General features: G+C 48.5%; 1 protein-coding gene across 3 annotated transcripts in view; it reads right to left on the bottom strand.

Annotated features, from left to right (window-relative positions):
• The window catches only part of SMARCD3 (SWI/SNF related BAF chromatin remodeling complex subunit D3), a 339,857-nt gene that overhangs the window by 233,841 nt on the left and 88,279 nt on the right, over positions 1-17,737 (bottom strand). Inside the window, exon 1 of one of the 3 annotated variants that reach the window (XM_075315939.1) lies at positions 16,224-16,457. The exons of 1 other annotated variant lie outside the window; for it this stretch is intronic. In XM_075315939.1, the coding sequence (XP_075172054.1) occupies positions 16,224-16,301 (78 nt within the window). In that variant the 5' untranslated portion in view covers positions 16,302-16,457. Of the gene's footprint in view, positions 1-16,223; positions 16,458-17,737 lie in introns of those variants that run through there. One more of the 3 variants, XM_075315940.1, reaches the window with a different exon arrangement.

The following is a 17,737-nucleotide window of genomic DNA, read 5'->3' as shown; positions in this document are numbered from 1 at the left end:
GGCCAATAAGTGTGGGGGGGCGGTGTCATGGCGAGCCCAGCGGCCAATCAGCTTTGTGTCACCGTAAGGACACAATTTTGGAGCATGACAGACAGACAGACAGACAGACAGAATAAGGCAATTAAATATATAGATTTTGTGTGACTTCCATGAGCTTGAAGGACGGCATCCATGCGGTTCAACAATGATTCATACAATTTATTGCTGAAGTCATCAGGAATAGCAGAGAATGCATCTTACATGCCTCCCAGAGCTCATCTAGAGTCTTTGGTTTTGTCTTCCAAGCTTCCTCTTTCATCCTACCCCAAACATGCTCAATGATGTTCATGTCTGGTGACTAGGCTGGACGGTCCTTGAGCACCTTGATCTTCTTTGCCAGGAGGAACTTTGCTGTAGAGATGGATGTATGAGATGGAGACCATCCTGCTGCAGAATTTGACCTTTTCTATGATTGGGAATGTAAGAGGTAACTAATCCTTCTTGATATTTTAGGCTATTGATATTGCCTTCCACCTTGCAAATGTTTTGCACACCCCCATACTGAATGTAAACCCAGACCATGATCTTTCCACCGCTACACTTAACTGTTTTCTGGATCCATACGGGCTCCAGTAGGTCTCCTGCAGTATTTGCGGCAGCTGTGGTGTAATTCAACTGAAGATTCATCAGAGAAATCCACCTTCTGCCACTTTTCCAGCGTCCATCTGTTTAGCAGGTTGTGGGACTTGGCAAATGCCACACGGTTTTTTAATTGCCTTTTGTTTAGTGCTGGCTTCTGGGCACTGAGTCGACCATGGAGGCCATTTCGAGACAGAATCCTATAAACGGTTCTAGTTGACACAGGGGCTTGAGGTGACCAGGCCTGTTGGAGCTCTGCTGCAGTAGAAGAGGGGCTAGCTTTGGATTTTCTAATCAACAAACGTTCCTCCTGAGCAGTTGTCTTGCGGGGTCTGTCGGACCTGGGCTTGTCAAAAACATCTCCAGTCTCTTCAAATCTTTTTTTAATTCTTTGTACTTGACGCTGAGACACATTAAAGGTGCAGCCACCTCTGCCGTGGATCTGGTCTTCAGCCTCTTGATAATCAAGGCTTTGGTCACAGGGTGGATTTTTGGCATGTTGTCAGAGGTCATGTTGCAGTTCCAGTGATGGTCTGGGGTGCCGGGTTTCTTTTTATACACAGCCACTAATTAACCAATCATTTAGTGAGCACAGGTGAGGATGTAAACTAGGATTGGGTGCATTATATGACAAGGCGACAAAACTTTTGTCTTGCCAAAATCTAACATTTCGGTGTTCATTAAATGATCAATATTTCAGCTTTGCAGCAACTTTATTTTCATAACCTAAACCAAATTTGGGAGGGTTTCAGCTTTCAAAAGAGTAATTTATAAAACCAATGGATGAATTTAAAGTCAGGTTATAAGCTTTTATTTCCATAACGTGAATAAGCGACAGAACTTCTGTCAGGGACTGTAGTGATATTAGAAATACTTTTCAAGGCACTGTGTGTTTATATATAGAGACCTTGAAAAAGTATTCATACCTTTTGAACATTTCCATGTTTTTTCTTATTACACCCACAGCTTTACGTGTAAGTTATTGGGATTTATGTGACATCAACACTGAGTAGACGTATTTGTGCCGTGTGGAGGAACTGATTCTGAAGATTTCATAGAAATAAATGTGAAAATTATGCCGTGCGTTTGTATTCAGCCCCTGAAGTCAGCACTTTGCAGGACCACCTTTCTCTGTCTTGCATTAGTATTAACCCCTTGGAGTTACTATTTTGTAGGATCACCTTTCTCTGTCTTGCATTAGTATTCATCCCTCAAGGTCAGTACTTTGTAGGACTAGCTTTCTCTGTCTTACATTAGTATTCACCCCCCAGAGTCAGTACTTCGTAGGGCCACCTCTCTCCCTCTTTTGGGGTCTCTCCAGTTTTGCTTATCTAGAGGTGACATTTTCCTCTTCTCTCGCTCGGTGAGGTCGGATGGAGATGTCCGTGATCGGTGAGGTCGGATGGAGACGTCCGTGATCGGTGAGGTCGGATGGAGACGTCCGTGATCGGTGAGGTCGGATGGAGACGTCCGTGATCGGTGAGGTCGGATGGAGACGTCCGTGATCGGTGAGGTCGGATGGAGACGTCCGTGATCGGTGAGGTCAGATGGAGACGTCCGTGATCGGTGAGGTCGGATGGAGACGTCCGTGATCGGTGAGGTCGGATGGAGACGTCATCTGTGATCGGTGAGGTCGAATGGAGACGTCGTCTGTGATCGGTGAGGTCGGATGGAGACGTCCGTGATCGGTGAGGTCGGATGGAGACGTCCGTGATCGGTGAGGTCGGATGGAGATGTCTGATCGGTGAGGTCGGATGGAGACGTCCGTGATCGGTGAGGTCGGATGGAGATGTCTGATCGGTGAGGTCGGATGGAGACGTCTGTGATCAGTGACAATGGATGGAGAGGTCTGTGATCTCGGTGGATTTGGGTCTGGACTGTGACTCGGCCGCTCACACACAGGAATATGTTCTGATCTAGATTACTGGTCTCAAACATGCAGCCCATGGTACACACGTGGCCCCCCAAAGCTCCATTGTGTGGCCCCTGGATCCCGGCGCTTCAGAGACAATCGCATCCAGGTTGTCACGGATAGAGCGCTTCTTTTCAGCTGTATGTAGATACTCGGACGCACAGTCAATTGAAATATATTGCAGAACAGAGACCGGCTGTCTGCACCGCAACACCTACAGTTGGAACCAGAAGTTTCTCTCCGCTCTCTATAAAGACACATCTGCAGGTTTTTCCCTACGCTCTCGATACAGACACATCTGCAGGTTTTTCCCTCTGCTCTCTACACAGACACATCTGCAGGTTTTCCCCTCTGTTCTCTACACAGACACATCTGTAAGTTTTTCCCTCCATTCTCTGTACAGACACATCTGCAAGTTTTTCCCTCCGTTCTCTGTACAGACACATCTGCAGGTTTTTCTCTCCGCTTTCTATACAGACACATCTGCAGGTTTTTCCCTCCGTTCTCTATACAGACACATCTGCAGGTTTTCCCCTCCTCTCTCTATACAGACACATGTGCAGGTTTTTCTCTCCGCTCTCTATACAGACATAATTGCAGGTTTTTCCACTAACCTACCAGAGACGGGCAGCTGACCGTCATCACAGCCGTACAGGACATCACTGCTTTGCGCCGCCCTGGCCATGGAGGAGGACGCTATTCGCCAACAGTCCAAGGACATGAGAAAAATTGTTTTTCTTTTTTTAGGTGTATGTAATGAACATCAGAATAGGGGGCATTACTAAAATAAGTGGACAAGGATGGGGACAGTACGACAAGATAGATAGCAGGATGGGAACATTACTACAAGATGGGGACCAGTATGGACAGATTACTAAAGGGGACCAGGATGAGGACTTTCCTTCAAGAAGGGGACCAGGACGGGGACATTCCATCAAGAAGGGGACCAGGATTGGAACATTCCATCAAGAAGGGGACCAGGATTGGAACATTCCATCAAGAAGGGGACCAGGATTGGAACATTACTACAAGAAAGGGACCAGGATAGGAACATTACTTCCAGTTCTGTGAGATTCCTGGTTCATCTTCCAGTTCTGTGAGATTCCTGGTTCATCTTCCAGTTCTGTGAGATTCCTGGCTCATCTTCCAGTTCTGTGAGATTCCTGGTTCATCTTCCAGTTCTGTGAGATTCCTGGTTCATCTTCCAGTTCTGTGAGATTCCTAGCTTGTCTTCTAGTTCTGTGAAATTCCTGGCTTGTCTTGCATGCACTGCTCTTTTTTGGAGACATCTTCCAGTTATGTGAAATTTCTAGCTTGTATTGCATGCACTGCTCTTTCTTGGAAATGTCTTCCAGTTCTGTAAGATTCCTGGCTCATCTTCTACTTCTGTGAGATTCCTGGCTCCTCTTCCAGTTCTGTGAGATTCCTGGCTCCTCTTCCAGTTCTGTGAGATTCCTGGCTCCTCTTCCAGTTCTGTGAGATTCCTGGCTCCTCTTCCAGTTCTGTGAGATTCCTGGCTCCTCTTCCAGTTCTGTGAGATTCCTGGCTCCTCTTCCAGTTCTGTGAGATTCCTGGCTCCTCTTCCAGTTCTGTGAGATTCCTGGCTCCTCTTCCAGTTCTGTGAGATTCCTGGCTCCTCTGCCAGTTCTGTGAGATTCCTGGCTCCTCTTCCAGTTCTGTGAGATTCCTGGCTCCTCTTCCAGTTCTGTGAGATTCCTGGCTCATCCTCCAGTTCTGTGAGATTCCTGGCTCGTGTCCCAGTTCTGTGAGATTCCTAGCTTATCTTCTAGTTCTATGAGATTCCTGGCTAGTCTTGCATGCAATGCTCTTTTTTGGTGATGTCTTCCAGTTCTGTGAGATTTCTGTCTTGTATTGCCTGCACTGCTGTTTCTTAGAAACATTTTCCAGTTCTGTGAGATTCCTGGTTTTTCTTCCAGTTCTATGAGATTCCTGGCTTGTCTTGCATGCACTGTTCTTTCTTGGAAATATCTTCCAGTTCTGAGAGATTCCTGGCTCATCTTCCATTTCTATAAGATTTCTGACTCATCTTGCATGCACTGCTCATTCTTAGAAACATCTTCCAGTTCTGTGAGATTCCTTGCTTGTTCTGTGAGATTCCTGGCTCGTCTTCCAGTTCTGTGAGATTCCTGGCTCGTCTTCCAGTTCTGTGAGATTCCTGGCTCGTCTTCCAGTTCTGTGAGATTCCTGGCTCGTCTTCCAGTTCTGTGAGATTCCTGGCTCGTCTTCCAGTTCTGTGAGATTCCTGGCTCGTCTTGCATACACTACTCTTTCTTGGAAATGTTTTCCAGTTCTGTCAGATTCCTGTTTCGTCTTTCAATTCTGTGAGATTCCTGGTTTGTCTTCCAGTTCTATGAGATTCCTGGTTTGTCTTCTAGTTCTGTGAAATTTCTACCTTGTATTGCATGCACTGTTCTTTCTTCCAGTTCTGTGAGATTCCTGGCTCATCTTACAGTTCTATGAGATTCCTGGCTAGTCTTGCATGCACTGCTCTTTCTTGGAGACGTCTTCCAGTTCTGTGAGATTTCTGGCTTGTATTGCATACACTGCTCTTCCTTGAAAACATCCTGGAGGAAAATCTGTTATGGCTGTACACCTGAGACCGGGACGTAGGTTCACCTTCCAGCATATGCACAGTGTCTTGCAAAAGTATTCGGCCCCTTGAATTTTTCAACCTTTTCCCCCATTTCAGGCTTCAAACATAAAGATAAAATGTGAATGTTCTGGTGAAGAATCTACAACAAGTGACACAATTGTGAAGATGAAGGAAATTTATTGCTTATTTTACACTTTTATAAAAAATAAATAACTGAGAATTGTGGCGTGCAATATTATTCATCCCCTGTAAGTGAATCCTTTGTAGCGCCCCCTTTTGCTGTGATTACAGCTGCAGTCTCTTGGGGGATGTGTCTATCAGTTTTGCACATGGAGAGGTGAAATTCTCGCCCATTCTTCCTTTGTAAACAGCTGGAGCTGAGTGAGGTTGGATGGAGGCGTTTGTGAACAGCAGTTTTCAGCTCTTTCCACAGGTTCTCGATTAGGTTCAGGTCTGGACTGTGACTTGGCCATTCTAACACCTGGATAGGTTTATTTGTGAACCATTCCATTGTAGATTTTGCTTTATGTTTGGGATCATTGTCTTGTTGGAAGACAAATCTCCGTCCCAGTCTCAGGTCTTTTGCTGACTCCAACAGGTTTTCTTCAAGAATGGTCCTGTATTTGGCTCCATCCATCTTCCCATCAATTTTAATAATCTTTCCTGTCCCTGCTGAAGAAAAGCAGGCCCAAGCCATGATGCTGCCACCACCATGTTTGACAGTGGGGATGGTGTGTTCAGGGTGATGAGCTGTGTTGCTTATCGTTTGGCATTGTGCCCAGATAGTGTGATTTTGGTTTTATCTGAGCAGAGCCCCTTCTTCCACATGTTTGGTGTCTCCAGGCGGCTTGTGGCAAACTATAAACGACACTTTTTATGGATATCTTTGAGAAATGGCTTTCTTCTTGCCACTCTTCCATAAAGGCCAGATTTGTGCCGTGTACGGCTGATTGTTGTGCTATGGACAGACTCTCCCCCCTCAGCTGTAGATCTCTGCAGATCATCCAGAGGGATCATGGGCCTCTTGGCTGCATCTCTGATCAGTCTTCTCCTTGTGTGAGGTGACAGTTTGGATGGACGGCCGGGTCTTGGTAGATTTGCAGTGTATGATGCTCCTTCCATTTCAATATGATTGCTTGCACAGGGCTTCTTGGGATGTTTAAAGTTGTGGAAATCTTTTTGTAACCAAATCTGGCTTTAAACTTCTCCACAACAATATCCTGGACCTGCCTGTTGTGTTCCTTGGTCTTCATGATGCTCTCTGCTCTTTACACAGAACATGAGACTATCACAGAGCAGGGGCATTTATACGGAGACTTGATTACACACAGGACTTATATTTATCATCATCAGTCATTTAGGACAACATTGCATCATTCAGAGATCCTCAATCACCTTCTGGAGGGAGTTTGCTGCACTGACAGTAAAGGGGATGAATAATATTGCACGCCACAATTTTGAGTTTATTCTTTTTTACAAAAGTATAAAATAAGCAATAAGTTTCCTTCCTCTTCACAATTGTGTCACTTGTTGTAGATTCTTCACCAGAACATTCACATTTTTATCTTTATGTTTGAAGCCGGAAATGTGGGAAAAGGTTGAAAAATTTAAGGGGGCTTCGCAAGACTCTGTATGTATGTGTATATGGTATATATAATGGTATGTGTGTGTATATATATGTGTATATACAGTAGATATATGTATGTGTATACAATATTTATGTATCTGTGTATATACGGTATATATACAGTATATACGAGAGGCTGCTGATAAGTCTTTGGCTTTACCCAGAAAGAAATGAGATAGGGTGATGAAACTTTCCACTTATTCCACACACTCTCCACTGATGTCACTTCTTACATCGATATTCCAAGTTCTGTAAGCCTGGTAAAAAGAAAGATTTCGGTTGTGCCTCAAACCAGGCATCCGTAGCAGCCATGGCATCAGAAATGGTGTGAAATATGGTACCTTGAGGCGTTTCTTCAGGTTTGGAAACAGATGATAGTCGGAGGGAGCTAGATCTGGTGAATAAGGTGGGTGGTCACCAGCTGGAAGCCCGGCTCTGACAGTTTTGTTGTGGTCGCTTGTGTGGTGTGAGCGGAGGTGTTATCTTGCAGTAACAAGATTCCTTTGGACAGCTTGCAAAGCCTTTTGGCCTTCAGAGCTGCCTTTAATTGGTCCAAACGTTCAATGCAATACCTTGCATTGATGGTGGAACCCTTTTGAAGGTAGTCCACTAGCAGCACACCCTCCTTATCCCAGAACACAGACGCCATCACCTTAGTGGCTGATATTTGCACCCTGAGCTTCTTTGGCGAGGAGAACCCTGTGCCTCCAGTCTTTTGACTGCTCCTTGTTTTCAGGGTCATTCAACTAAATCCAGGTCTCATCCATAGTGACCAGTCGCTCCAGGAAGTTCTTAGTCCGGAAATGCTGACAAATGGAGAGGGAAGTTGTCACTCGCTGCTTCTCTGATCTGTTGTCAGACATTTGGGGACCCACTTTGCAGAACCTTCCTCATGTCCAAATGTTCATGGATAATGTCAGAAACACGTTCCCGGGAAATCCCCATGATGTCTGCTATTGCTTTAGCTGAAATTTGTGGATTCTCCAGTATGAGGTTGTGCACAGCAGCAACGATCTCCGGAACAACCACCACTCTCGGGCGTCCAGGACGTTCCTCATCATTGGGGCTGAAGTGGCCCGCTTTACATTTCGCAACCCAGATCTTACCTGTGGAATATGAAGGTCCTTGATGATCCCCCAATGTCTGCGACATATCACCATGAATATCCGCCGCGGACTTTCCTTGCAGAAACAAGAATTTTATTACTCCTCTGCTCTCAGTTACTGTGAATATCGCATTACACTCCGCCATTTTGTTTTCCCGCGTGCGTACAACACTGTTGTCATAAGCAACAAGCACAAAATTCTGAAAACATATATTAGACACATAAGGCTTTTATGTGATGAAACATTCGTCACCATAGAAACAAAAAAAATCACAAAGCCAAACACTTATCAGCAGCCCCTCGTATATGTACAGTATTTGTGTATATATATGTGTATGTGTGCGCGTGTGTCTCCGGCATATATATATATATGTGTGTGTGTGTGTGTGTATACGGTATATATACATGGTGTATATGTGTGTGTGTATACATATATATATATATATATATATATATATATATATACACACACACACATACACACCATATACACACACACACACACACACACATATATATGTGTTTGTGTATGTATGCAGAATATATGTGTATGGTGTATATATATATATATATATATACACAGTCATATGAATAAGTTTGGGCACCCCTATTAATGTAACCTTTTTTCTTTATAACAATTTGGGTTTTTGCTATTTCAGTTTCATATATCTAATAACTGATGGACTGAGTAATATTTCTGGATTGAAATGAGGTTTATTGCACTAACAGAAAATGTGCAATCCGCATTTAAACAAAATTTGACCGGTGCATAAGTATGGGCACCTCCACATAAAAGTGACATTAATATTTTGTAGCTCCTCCTTTTGCAGAAATCCCAGCCTCTAGTCGCTTCCTGTAGCTTTTAATGAGTTCCTGGATCCTGGATGAAGGTAGATTTGACCATTCCGGTTTACAAAACAATTCCAGTTCAGGTACGTTTCATGGTCGCCGAGCATGGACAGCCGCTTCACATCATCCCACAGATTTTCAATGATATTCAGGTCTGGGGACTGGGATGGCCATTCCAGAACATTGTTGTCGGGCCCCGGGTACGCTGTGTCGGTGCATTACCTTCAGGGACTCCGCTGTCAGTCTGGATCTTGTCACCGGTAGGAAATCTTCTATTTGTCGTGACGCCACTCTCAGTATTGCGGTCAGTGGGGACCGCCACTGCAGGTTGAGGGTCGCCTGGGGCTGATGGTGAGTGCAGTTAGTTGGAATTGCCTCCTGAGAGTGAGGCAAGCCCCAGGGCCCTGTGTAGGTACGTAGAACCACAAGGCGCAGAATAACTCCACACAGGCAGAATGTCTTTCAGGGGTTTTACTCACTTCAGATGGCAGGGTGAGTAACCCGGGCGTAGCTGGGATGAACCAGGCTGGAACCAGGTATCCTTCAGGCTGACTTCTGATGGTGACTACCAACTCGCCTTCCTTAGCCCTTGGTGGTTTGGGGTAACCCCGACTTTTAGTCCCTATGGGGGTCACCCAGGGAAGTTGCTGAAGCCTCTCTCCCCTTCGGTTGCCGTTTGCTTGTTGCCTGGGCCAGATCACTCCAGCTGCTTGCCTCCTGTGAACTATGGGCCCTAACTGTGGCTACGTGGCTGCGGCTTTTAGGTGTTGTGGTGTGGGCTTTGAGGGCCCCACACTGGCAGGTTTAGCAGGGAAAGGTGGATCTATCCCCGCTCCGGGATCTGCCGCCCGTTTGGGCCTGGTTCTCCCTAGCAGTCTCCTTACTTCCCACTCTGTGCTCTCTCTCTAGCTGGAGATGGGTTTCGGGTAGCACTCCTAGGTGACCGTTCTCCCCCGTCGGTAGCCACTGCGCGGACGCTGTCAGACTGCAACAGCCCCGGGGTCTGCTCCTCTCTGAGCTCCCTGGACTCTGCACTGAGCCGGCTCACTGCTCCTCCTCTCCTGTTCTTGCCTACGCCACCTAGCAACCAGGCTCTCTTACCACACCCCTTGAGTGGAGATGGAGGCTTTTGGCCCCCTCCACTATTCCAGTGGAGGTGAAGGCTTTGCCCCCTCCTGGGATCCCCAGGGGTCCTCTCAAAGGTACATGTGTGAGACCTGATCACTATGCGCCTGTGTAGTCACACCTCGGTCAGCCTTCTGGATTACCTGTTTGTACTGTCCCCAGCATGGGTGCAGTACTCAGTGGTGCCTGACCAGGTCAGGGGCGCCACATTCCCCCTTAGTTATCACCAGCACGTCCTCGGGCTGCAAGACAACATTTTAAAATGCATGCATAAAACATTAAAACATGTAAAACATTTTTAAAACCACCAGGTACCATACATCACCACCCTCCACCCACAAGTCCGTTAACCCACCCAAAACCCTCTCACGTTGGCCGCGCCTTCAGCCACTTCTGGCAGGATGTAGAGGCGGCTTCCATGGGCTGGTGGTCTTCAGGGTATACCTGGCCTGGTGGATCCGCGCCTTCAGCCTCTTCTGGCAGGATGTAGAGGCGGCCTCCACAGTTGGTGCTGACCAGATACCCTCTTTGTGGTGGAGAGCCAGGCCCCATAAACAGGCATGCTCTCTGGTTGCAGGTAAGCCAAGGCCCCATATACGGACGTGCTCCCTGGTTGCAGACGAGCCAAGCCCCTAAACAGGCTGGCTCTGGTGGTGGTGCCTCTGGTGTAACTATTTACACTGCGAGAGTTTGTGGCTATAGCCAGTTCATAGCCTTAAGGTTCATTTCTCACATCAGTTTATGTGGGCACATTGCTTAAACTTGAAAACGTTGCAAAACTTCAAAACTGGTCAAAACAGTAACTTGGTGTACTTTACTTTATGCAGACTCCTCCTTACCAGGGCTTGGGCCTGTAGGGCTGCGGCACCTGTTGCTTCCTTGACCTCTTTCTTCGTCTGTGGTAGTCTCATCAGTAGGTTCTTTCTCTGGTCTTTCTCTATCTCTGTCTTTCTTTTCTTCTTCTGTGTCTGTTTCTTTTTCTTTAGGACATGGTGTTACATCGAGTGCATACCAGCCTCTTTCTCCTTGATGCATGGTAAATTGCACTGTGTCTCCCATTCTTAGGTTTCTTCCAGGATGTCCTCTGGGCAAGTGGGCTCTGACGTCTCTTCTATTGACAAAAATGCCTTCTTTCATACCAGGTGCTACTATGAAGCCGTATCCTGATTTTAGGCTGAAATCTTCCACTACTCCTCTACAAAGGGGTCCTCTGACCTGGGCTTTGGCCCTTCTCAGGAACCGTTTCTCCTGTAGGTCTCTGGCCGTTATTTCATCCTTCTGCTCTGGGGACTGCGGTGCAGGGAAAGACTGGGTTCTGCTACGGCGCCGTGTCTTGCGGGCTGGATTCTGCGGAGTACAGCTTACAAGCTCCCAGGTGAGGCTTTTAGGCAAATCTTCTTCAGCAGACGGTGTCAGGTCTTCTTCATCCCAGCGGGAATAGGGCAACATCTCCGGCTCTGGGCATGGATCCACTGCTGGTGGCTCCTGAGTCAGCTCCTCAGCTTCCTGGCCTCCCCTCCCCCTTAGTTCTTCTGAGCACTCCTTTGGTGGCAGTGCTGGGGATGGACTTTCTTCAGCAGGCTCGGGCGGGGGACTCTTTGGCGTGGTTGCTGCAGGGGTTGCCGGAATCCTCTTGGGGGTGTGCGGAGGAAGCAAATACTGGTCCACCAACTCTTGTGGGAATTGAGCCTCCAGGTCAGCCTTCAACTTCCAGTATTCGGGGTCCTCCCCCAGCGTGGGCTTCCTAGCAGGGACCTCCTTGGACCGGGGAGCGGTATCTGCTCTGGCCTTGCAGGCCGGGGTAAACGGTGATACAATCTTATCTTGGCGGGCCGCGCCTGGCATGGCGGCGGCCTGGTCTTGGCGGGCCGCGCCTGGCATGGCGGCGGCCTGGTCTTGGCGGGCCGCGCCCTGCATGGCGGCGGCCTGGATCGGCGTCGCTGTCGCGATGGGATCGGTGCAGGCTGGGCTGGGCGTCGCTGCAGCGATCGGAGCTTGGCGGGCCGCACCTGGCGTGGCTGCGGCCTGGTTCAGCACCTCACTTGCGGCGCGGACGAGCGTTGCTGCTGCGGTGGGGTCTCGGCGGGCCGGGCCTAGCATGGCGGCGGCCTGGGTCAGCGTCACACCCGCGGCATGGATGAGGGTCGCGGTGGCGGCCGGTTCTCTGCGGACCGGACTGGGCGTTGCTGCAGGGACCGGGTCTTGGTGGGCCGAGCAGGGCATCGCTGCGGCGGCCTGAGCTTGGCGGGCTGCACCTGGCGTGGCTGCGGCCTGCTTCAGCGTCGCCGCGCCGGACGCCTCTTCAGGGACCGCGGGCGTGGCAGCAGGGATCGGGGCACTCGCGCTGGCAGGGGCATCACTGGACTCACCCATCGTTGGCAGCATCGGGGTCTGAGTCGTCACCGCCCGGTCTGGCACTCGGCGCGCGGCTCTCTCTTCATAGGCCTGAACCGCCGCGGTCATTCCCAGGAACTCCGCACGTCCCTCTCTGATCAGCCTTCCGACCCTGGCCTCCAGTTGATCGCAGAACTCGGCGAGCTCCCGACACCACCAGGCAGCGGAGCCTGGCTCTGGGTCTCTGCATTCAGACGCCATTTTCTCTAACAACAAGCTGCTGGCTTCTTTTCCGTTCCGCCGTCTCTGGACGCTTCCGCTCTCTTCACAAGCGAGGTCAGAACTCTGCAGGGGATCTCTGGGTAGCCACACCTCTTCGTGGGCGGTAACTTCTCCCAGCGCGGGCTGCTGTTGTTTTTCGGCGCGCTTTTCATGGTGGCAATATGGCGGCGCTTCCAATTTTCCAAGCGGACCGCCCAGGCACATGGTCACCTGTCTGAACAGGTCTAGTCCTTATCCTGTTCGTGACGCCAGATGTCGGGCCCCGGGTACGCTGTGTCGGTGCATTACCTTCAGGGACTCCGCTGTCAGTCTGGATCTTGTCACCGGTAGGAAATCTTCTATTTGTCGTGACGCCACTCTCAGTATTGCGGTCAGTGGGGACCGCCACTGCAGGTTGAGGGACGCCTGGGGCTGATGGTGAGTGCAGTTAGTTGGAATTGCCTCCTGAGAGTGAGGCAAGCCCCAGGACCCTGTGTAGGTGCGTAGAACCACAGGCGCAGAATAACTCCACACACGCAGAATGTCTTTCAGGGGTTTTACTCACTTCAGATGGCAGGGTGAGTAACCCGGGCGTAGCTGGGATGAACCAGGCTGGAACCAGGTATCCTTCAGGCTGACTTCTGATGGTGACTACCAACTCGCCTTCCTTAGCCCTTGGTGGTTTGGGGTAACCCCGACTTTTAGTCCCTATGGGGGTCACCCAGGGAAGTTGCTGAAGCCTCTCTCCCCTTCGGTTGCCGTTTGCTTGTTGCCTGGGCCAGATCACTCCAGCTGCTTGCCTCCTGTGAACTATGGGCCCTAACTGTGGCTACGGCTTTTAGGTGTTGTGGTGTGGGCTTTGAGGGCCCCACACCGGCAGGTTTAGCAGGGAAAGGTGGATCTATCCCCGCTCCGGGATCTGCCGCCCGTTTGGGCCTGGTTCTCCCTAGCAGTCTCCTTACTTCCCACTCTGTGCTCTCTCTCTAGCTGGAGATGGGTTTCGGGTAGCACTCCTAGGTGACCGTTCTCCCCCGTCGGTAGCCACTGCGCGGACGCTGTCAGACTGCAACAGCCCCGGGGTCTGCTCCTCTCTGAGCTCCCTGGACTCTGCACTGAGCCGGCTCACTGCTCCTCCTCTCCTGTTCTTGCCTACGCCACCTAGCAACCAGGCTCTCTTACCACACCCCTTGAGTGGAGATGGAGGCTTTTGGCCCCCTCCACTATTCCAGTGGAGGTGAAGGCTTTGCCCCCTCCTGGGATCCCCAGGGGTCCTCTCAAAGGTACATGTGTGAGACCTGATCACTATGCGCCTGTGTAGTCACACCTCGGTCAGCCTTCTGGATTACCTGTTTGTACTGTCCCCAGCATGGGTGCAGTACTCAGTGGTGCCTGACCAGGTCAGGGGCGCCACATTGTAATTGTTCCTCTGCATGAATGCCTGAGTAGATCTGGAGCGGTGTTTTGGATCATTGTCTTGCTGAAATATCCATCCCCTGCGTAACTTCAACTTCGTCACTGATTCTTGCACATTATTGTCAAGAATCTGCTGATACTGAGTTGAATCCATGCGACCCTTAACTTTAACAAGATTCCCGGTGCCGGCATTGGCCACACAGCCCCAAAGCATGATGGAACCTCCACCAAATGTTACTGTGGGTAGCAAGTGCTTTTCTTGGAATACCGTGGTTTTTTTTGCCTCCATGCATAACGCCTTTTTGTATGACCAAACAACTCAATCTTTGTTTCATCAGTCCACAGGACCTTCTTCCAAAATGTAACTGGCTTGTCCAAATGTGCTTCTGCATACCTCAGGCGACTCTGTTTGTGGCATGCTTGCAGAAACGGCTTCTTTCACATCACTCTCCCATACAGCTTCTCCTTGTGCAAAGTGCGCTGTATTGTTGACCGATGCACAGTGACACCATCTGCAGCAAGATGATGCTGCAGGTCTTTGGAGGTGGTGTGTGGATTGTCCTTGACTGTTCTCACCATTCTTCTTCTTCTGCCTTTCTGATATTTTTCTTGGCCTGCCACTTCTGGGCTTAACAAGAACTGTCCCTGTGTTCTTCCATTTCCTTACTATGTTCCTCACAGTGGAAACTGACAGGTTAAATCTCTGAGACAACTTTTTGTACCTTCCCTGAACAACTATGCTGAATAATCTTTATTTTCAGATCATTTGAGAGTTGTTTTGAGGAGCCCATGATGCCACTCCTCATAGGAGATACAAATAGGAGAACAACTTGCAAGTGGCCACCTTAAATACCTTTTCTCATGATTGGATGCACCTGCCTATGAAGTGCAAAGCTCAATGAGGTGACAAAACCAATTTAGTGCTTCAGTAAGTCAGTAAAAAGTAGTTAGGAGGGTTCAAATCAAGAAATTGATAAGGGTGGCCATACTTTTGCACCGGTCAAATTTTGTGTAAATGCGGATTGCACATTTTCTGTTAGTACAATAAACCTCATTTCAATCCAGAAATATTCCTCAGTCCATCAGTTATTAGATATATGACACTGAAATAGCAAAAACCCAAATTGTTATAAAGAAAAAAGGGTAACATTAATAGATTAATAGGGGTGCACAAACTTTTTCATATGACTGTATGTGTGTTTGTATATCTGTGTGTGAGTGTGTGTTGTATATGTTTGTGTGTATATACGGTCTATATATATATATGTGTGTGTATATACGGACTAATTATATATATATATATATATATATATATATATATATATATGTGTGTGTGTATACGGTCTATATATATATATATATATATATATATATATATATATATATATATGTGTGTGTGTGTATACGGTCTATATATGTGTGTGTATACGGTCTATATATATGTGTGTGTGTGTGTATACGGTCTATATATATATATATATATATATATGTGTGTGTGTGTATACGGTCTCTATATATATATATATATATGTGTGTGTGTATACGGTCTATATATATATGTGTGTGTATACGGTCTATATATATATGTGTGTTTGTGTATACGGTCTCTATATATATATATATGTGTGTGTGTGTGTGTACGGTCTATATATATATGTGTGTGTATACGCCGGTCTATATATATATGTGTGTGTGTATACGGTCTATATATATATATATATGTGTATACGGTCTATATATATATATATATATGTGTATACGGTCTATATATATATATATGTGTGTGTGTGTATACAGTCTATATATATATATATATATATATGTGTGTGTGTGTATACAGTCTATATATATATATATATATATATATGTGTGTGTGTGTGTGTGTATACGGTCTATATATATATATATATATATATATGTGTGTGTGTGTGTATACGGTCTATATATATATATATATATATGTGTGTGTGTGTATACAGTCTATATATATATATATATATATATATATATATATATATATATATGTGTGTGTGTGTATACGGTCTCTATATATATATATATATGTGTGTGTGTATACGGTCTATATATATATGTGTGTGTATACGGTCTATATATATATGTGTGTTTGTGTATACGGTCTCTATATATATATATATATATGTGTGTGTGTATACGGTCTATATATATATATGTGTGTGTATACGGTCTATATATATATATGTGTGTGTGTATACGGTCTATATATATATATATATATGTGTGTGTGTGTGTGTACGGAGTATGTGATTATACATATATACACCGTGTCCGCTGAGTGCCGGGGCATCACGTGTCGCTTGTTCCCCGGTCGCTCGCCCGCACTCACCACTCCGTGCACCAGGAACTCGAACAGTTTGCTCTTCGTGGCTCTGCGGGCTCCTCCGGCGGCATCTTCGGCTGCCATGTCCCCGGTGAGTCCCCGGTGAGTCCCCGGTGTGCGGGCCGGGACGCTGGAAGTTGTGCGCTGCTCCCCGCGCTCGTCCGTCCTCACCCCGGGCGGCTTTGTGTCTCCCGGGTCCTGGCGGGGGTCTGTCAGGGCCGCGCTGAGGGCCGCACTCCCCCCTCCAGCTGCTGAATTCCTTCCACTGATAAGCCAGGAATAGAGCGGGCTGGGGTCGCAGCTGTCCCCGGCCGTCTCCTCAGAGCAGCTGTCCCGGGCGTCAGTGTCCCCCCCACACAGGCCGGAAAGCCCGCCAGAGACCCCGACACACGGGCCACACACCGCCCCCCACACCCCGATATATACAGAGGACCCCCCCACACCCCAATATATACAGAGGACCCCCCCACACCCCGATATATACAGAGGACCCCCCACCCCGATATATACAGAGGCCCCCCACACCCCGATATATACAGAGGCCCCCCACACCCCGATATATACAGAGGCCCCCCACACCCCGATATATACAGAGGCCCCCCACACCCCGATATATACAGAGGCCCCCCACACCCCGATATATACAGAGGCCCCCCACACCCTGATATATACAGAGGCCCCCCACACCTCGATATATACAGAGGCCCCCCCACCCCCCGATATATACAGAGGCCCCCCCACCCCGATATATACAGAGGCCCCCCACACCCCGATATATACAGAGGCCCCCCACACCCCGATATATACAGAGGCCCCCCACACCCCGATATATACAGAGGCCCCCCACACCCCGATATATACAGAGACCCCCCACACCCCGATATATACAGAGACCCCCCACACCCCGATATATACAGAGGCCCCCCACACCCCGATATATACAGAGGCCCCCCACACCCCGATATATACAGAGGCCCCCCACACCCCGATATATACAGAGGCCCCCCACACCCCGATATATACAGAGGACCCCCCCACACCCCGATATATACAGAGGCCCCCCCACACCCCGATATATACAGAGGACCCCCCCACACCCCGATATATACAGAGGACCCCCCCACACCCCGATATATACAGAGGACCCCCCCACACCCCGATATATACAGAGGCCCCCCACACCCCGATATATACAGAGGCCCCCCACACCCCGATATATACAGAGGCCCCCCCACACCCCGATATATACAGAGGCCCCCCCACACCCCGATATATACAGAGGACCCCCCCAACACCCCGATATATACAGAGGCCCCCCACACCCCGATATATACAGAGGCCCCCCACACCCCGATATATACAGAGGCCCCCCACACCCCGATATATACAGAGGCCCCCCCACACCCCGATATATACAGAGGCCCCCCACACCCCGATATATACAGAGGCCCCCCACACCCCGATATATACAGAGGCCCCCCACACCCCGATATATACAGAGGCCCCCCCCACACCCCGAT

Source organism: Anomaloglossus baeobatrachus, chromosome 6 (assembly GCF_048569485.1).
Source record: "Anomaloglossus baeobatrachus isolate aAnoBae1 chromosome 6, aAnoBae1.hap1, whole genome shotgun sequence".
NCBI classification, from domain to species: Eukaryota; Metazoa; Chordata; class Amphibia; order Anura; family Aromobatidae; genus Anomaloglossus; species Anomaloglossus baeobatrachus.
This window is presented reverse-complemented; position numbering and strand designations above follow the sequence as displayed.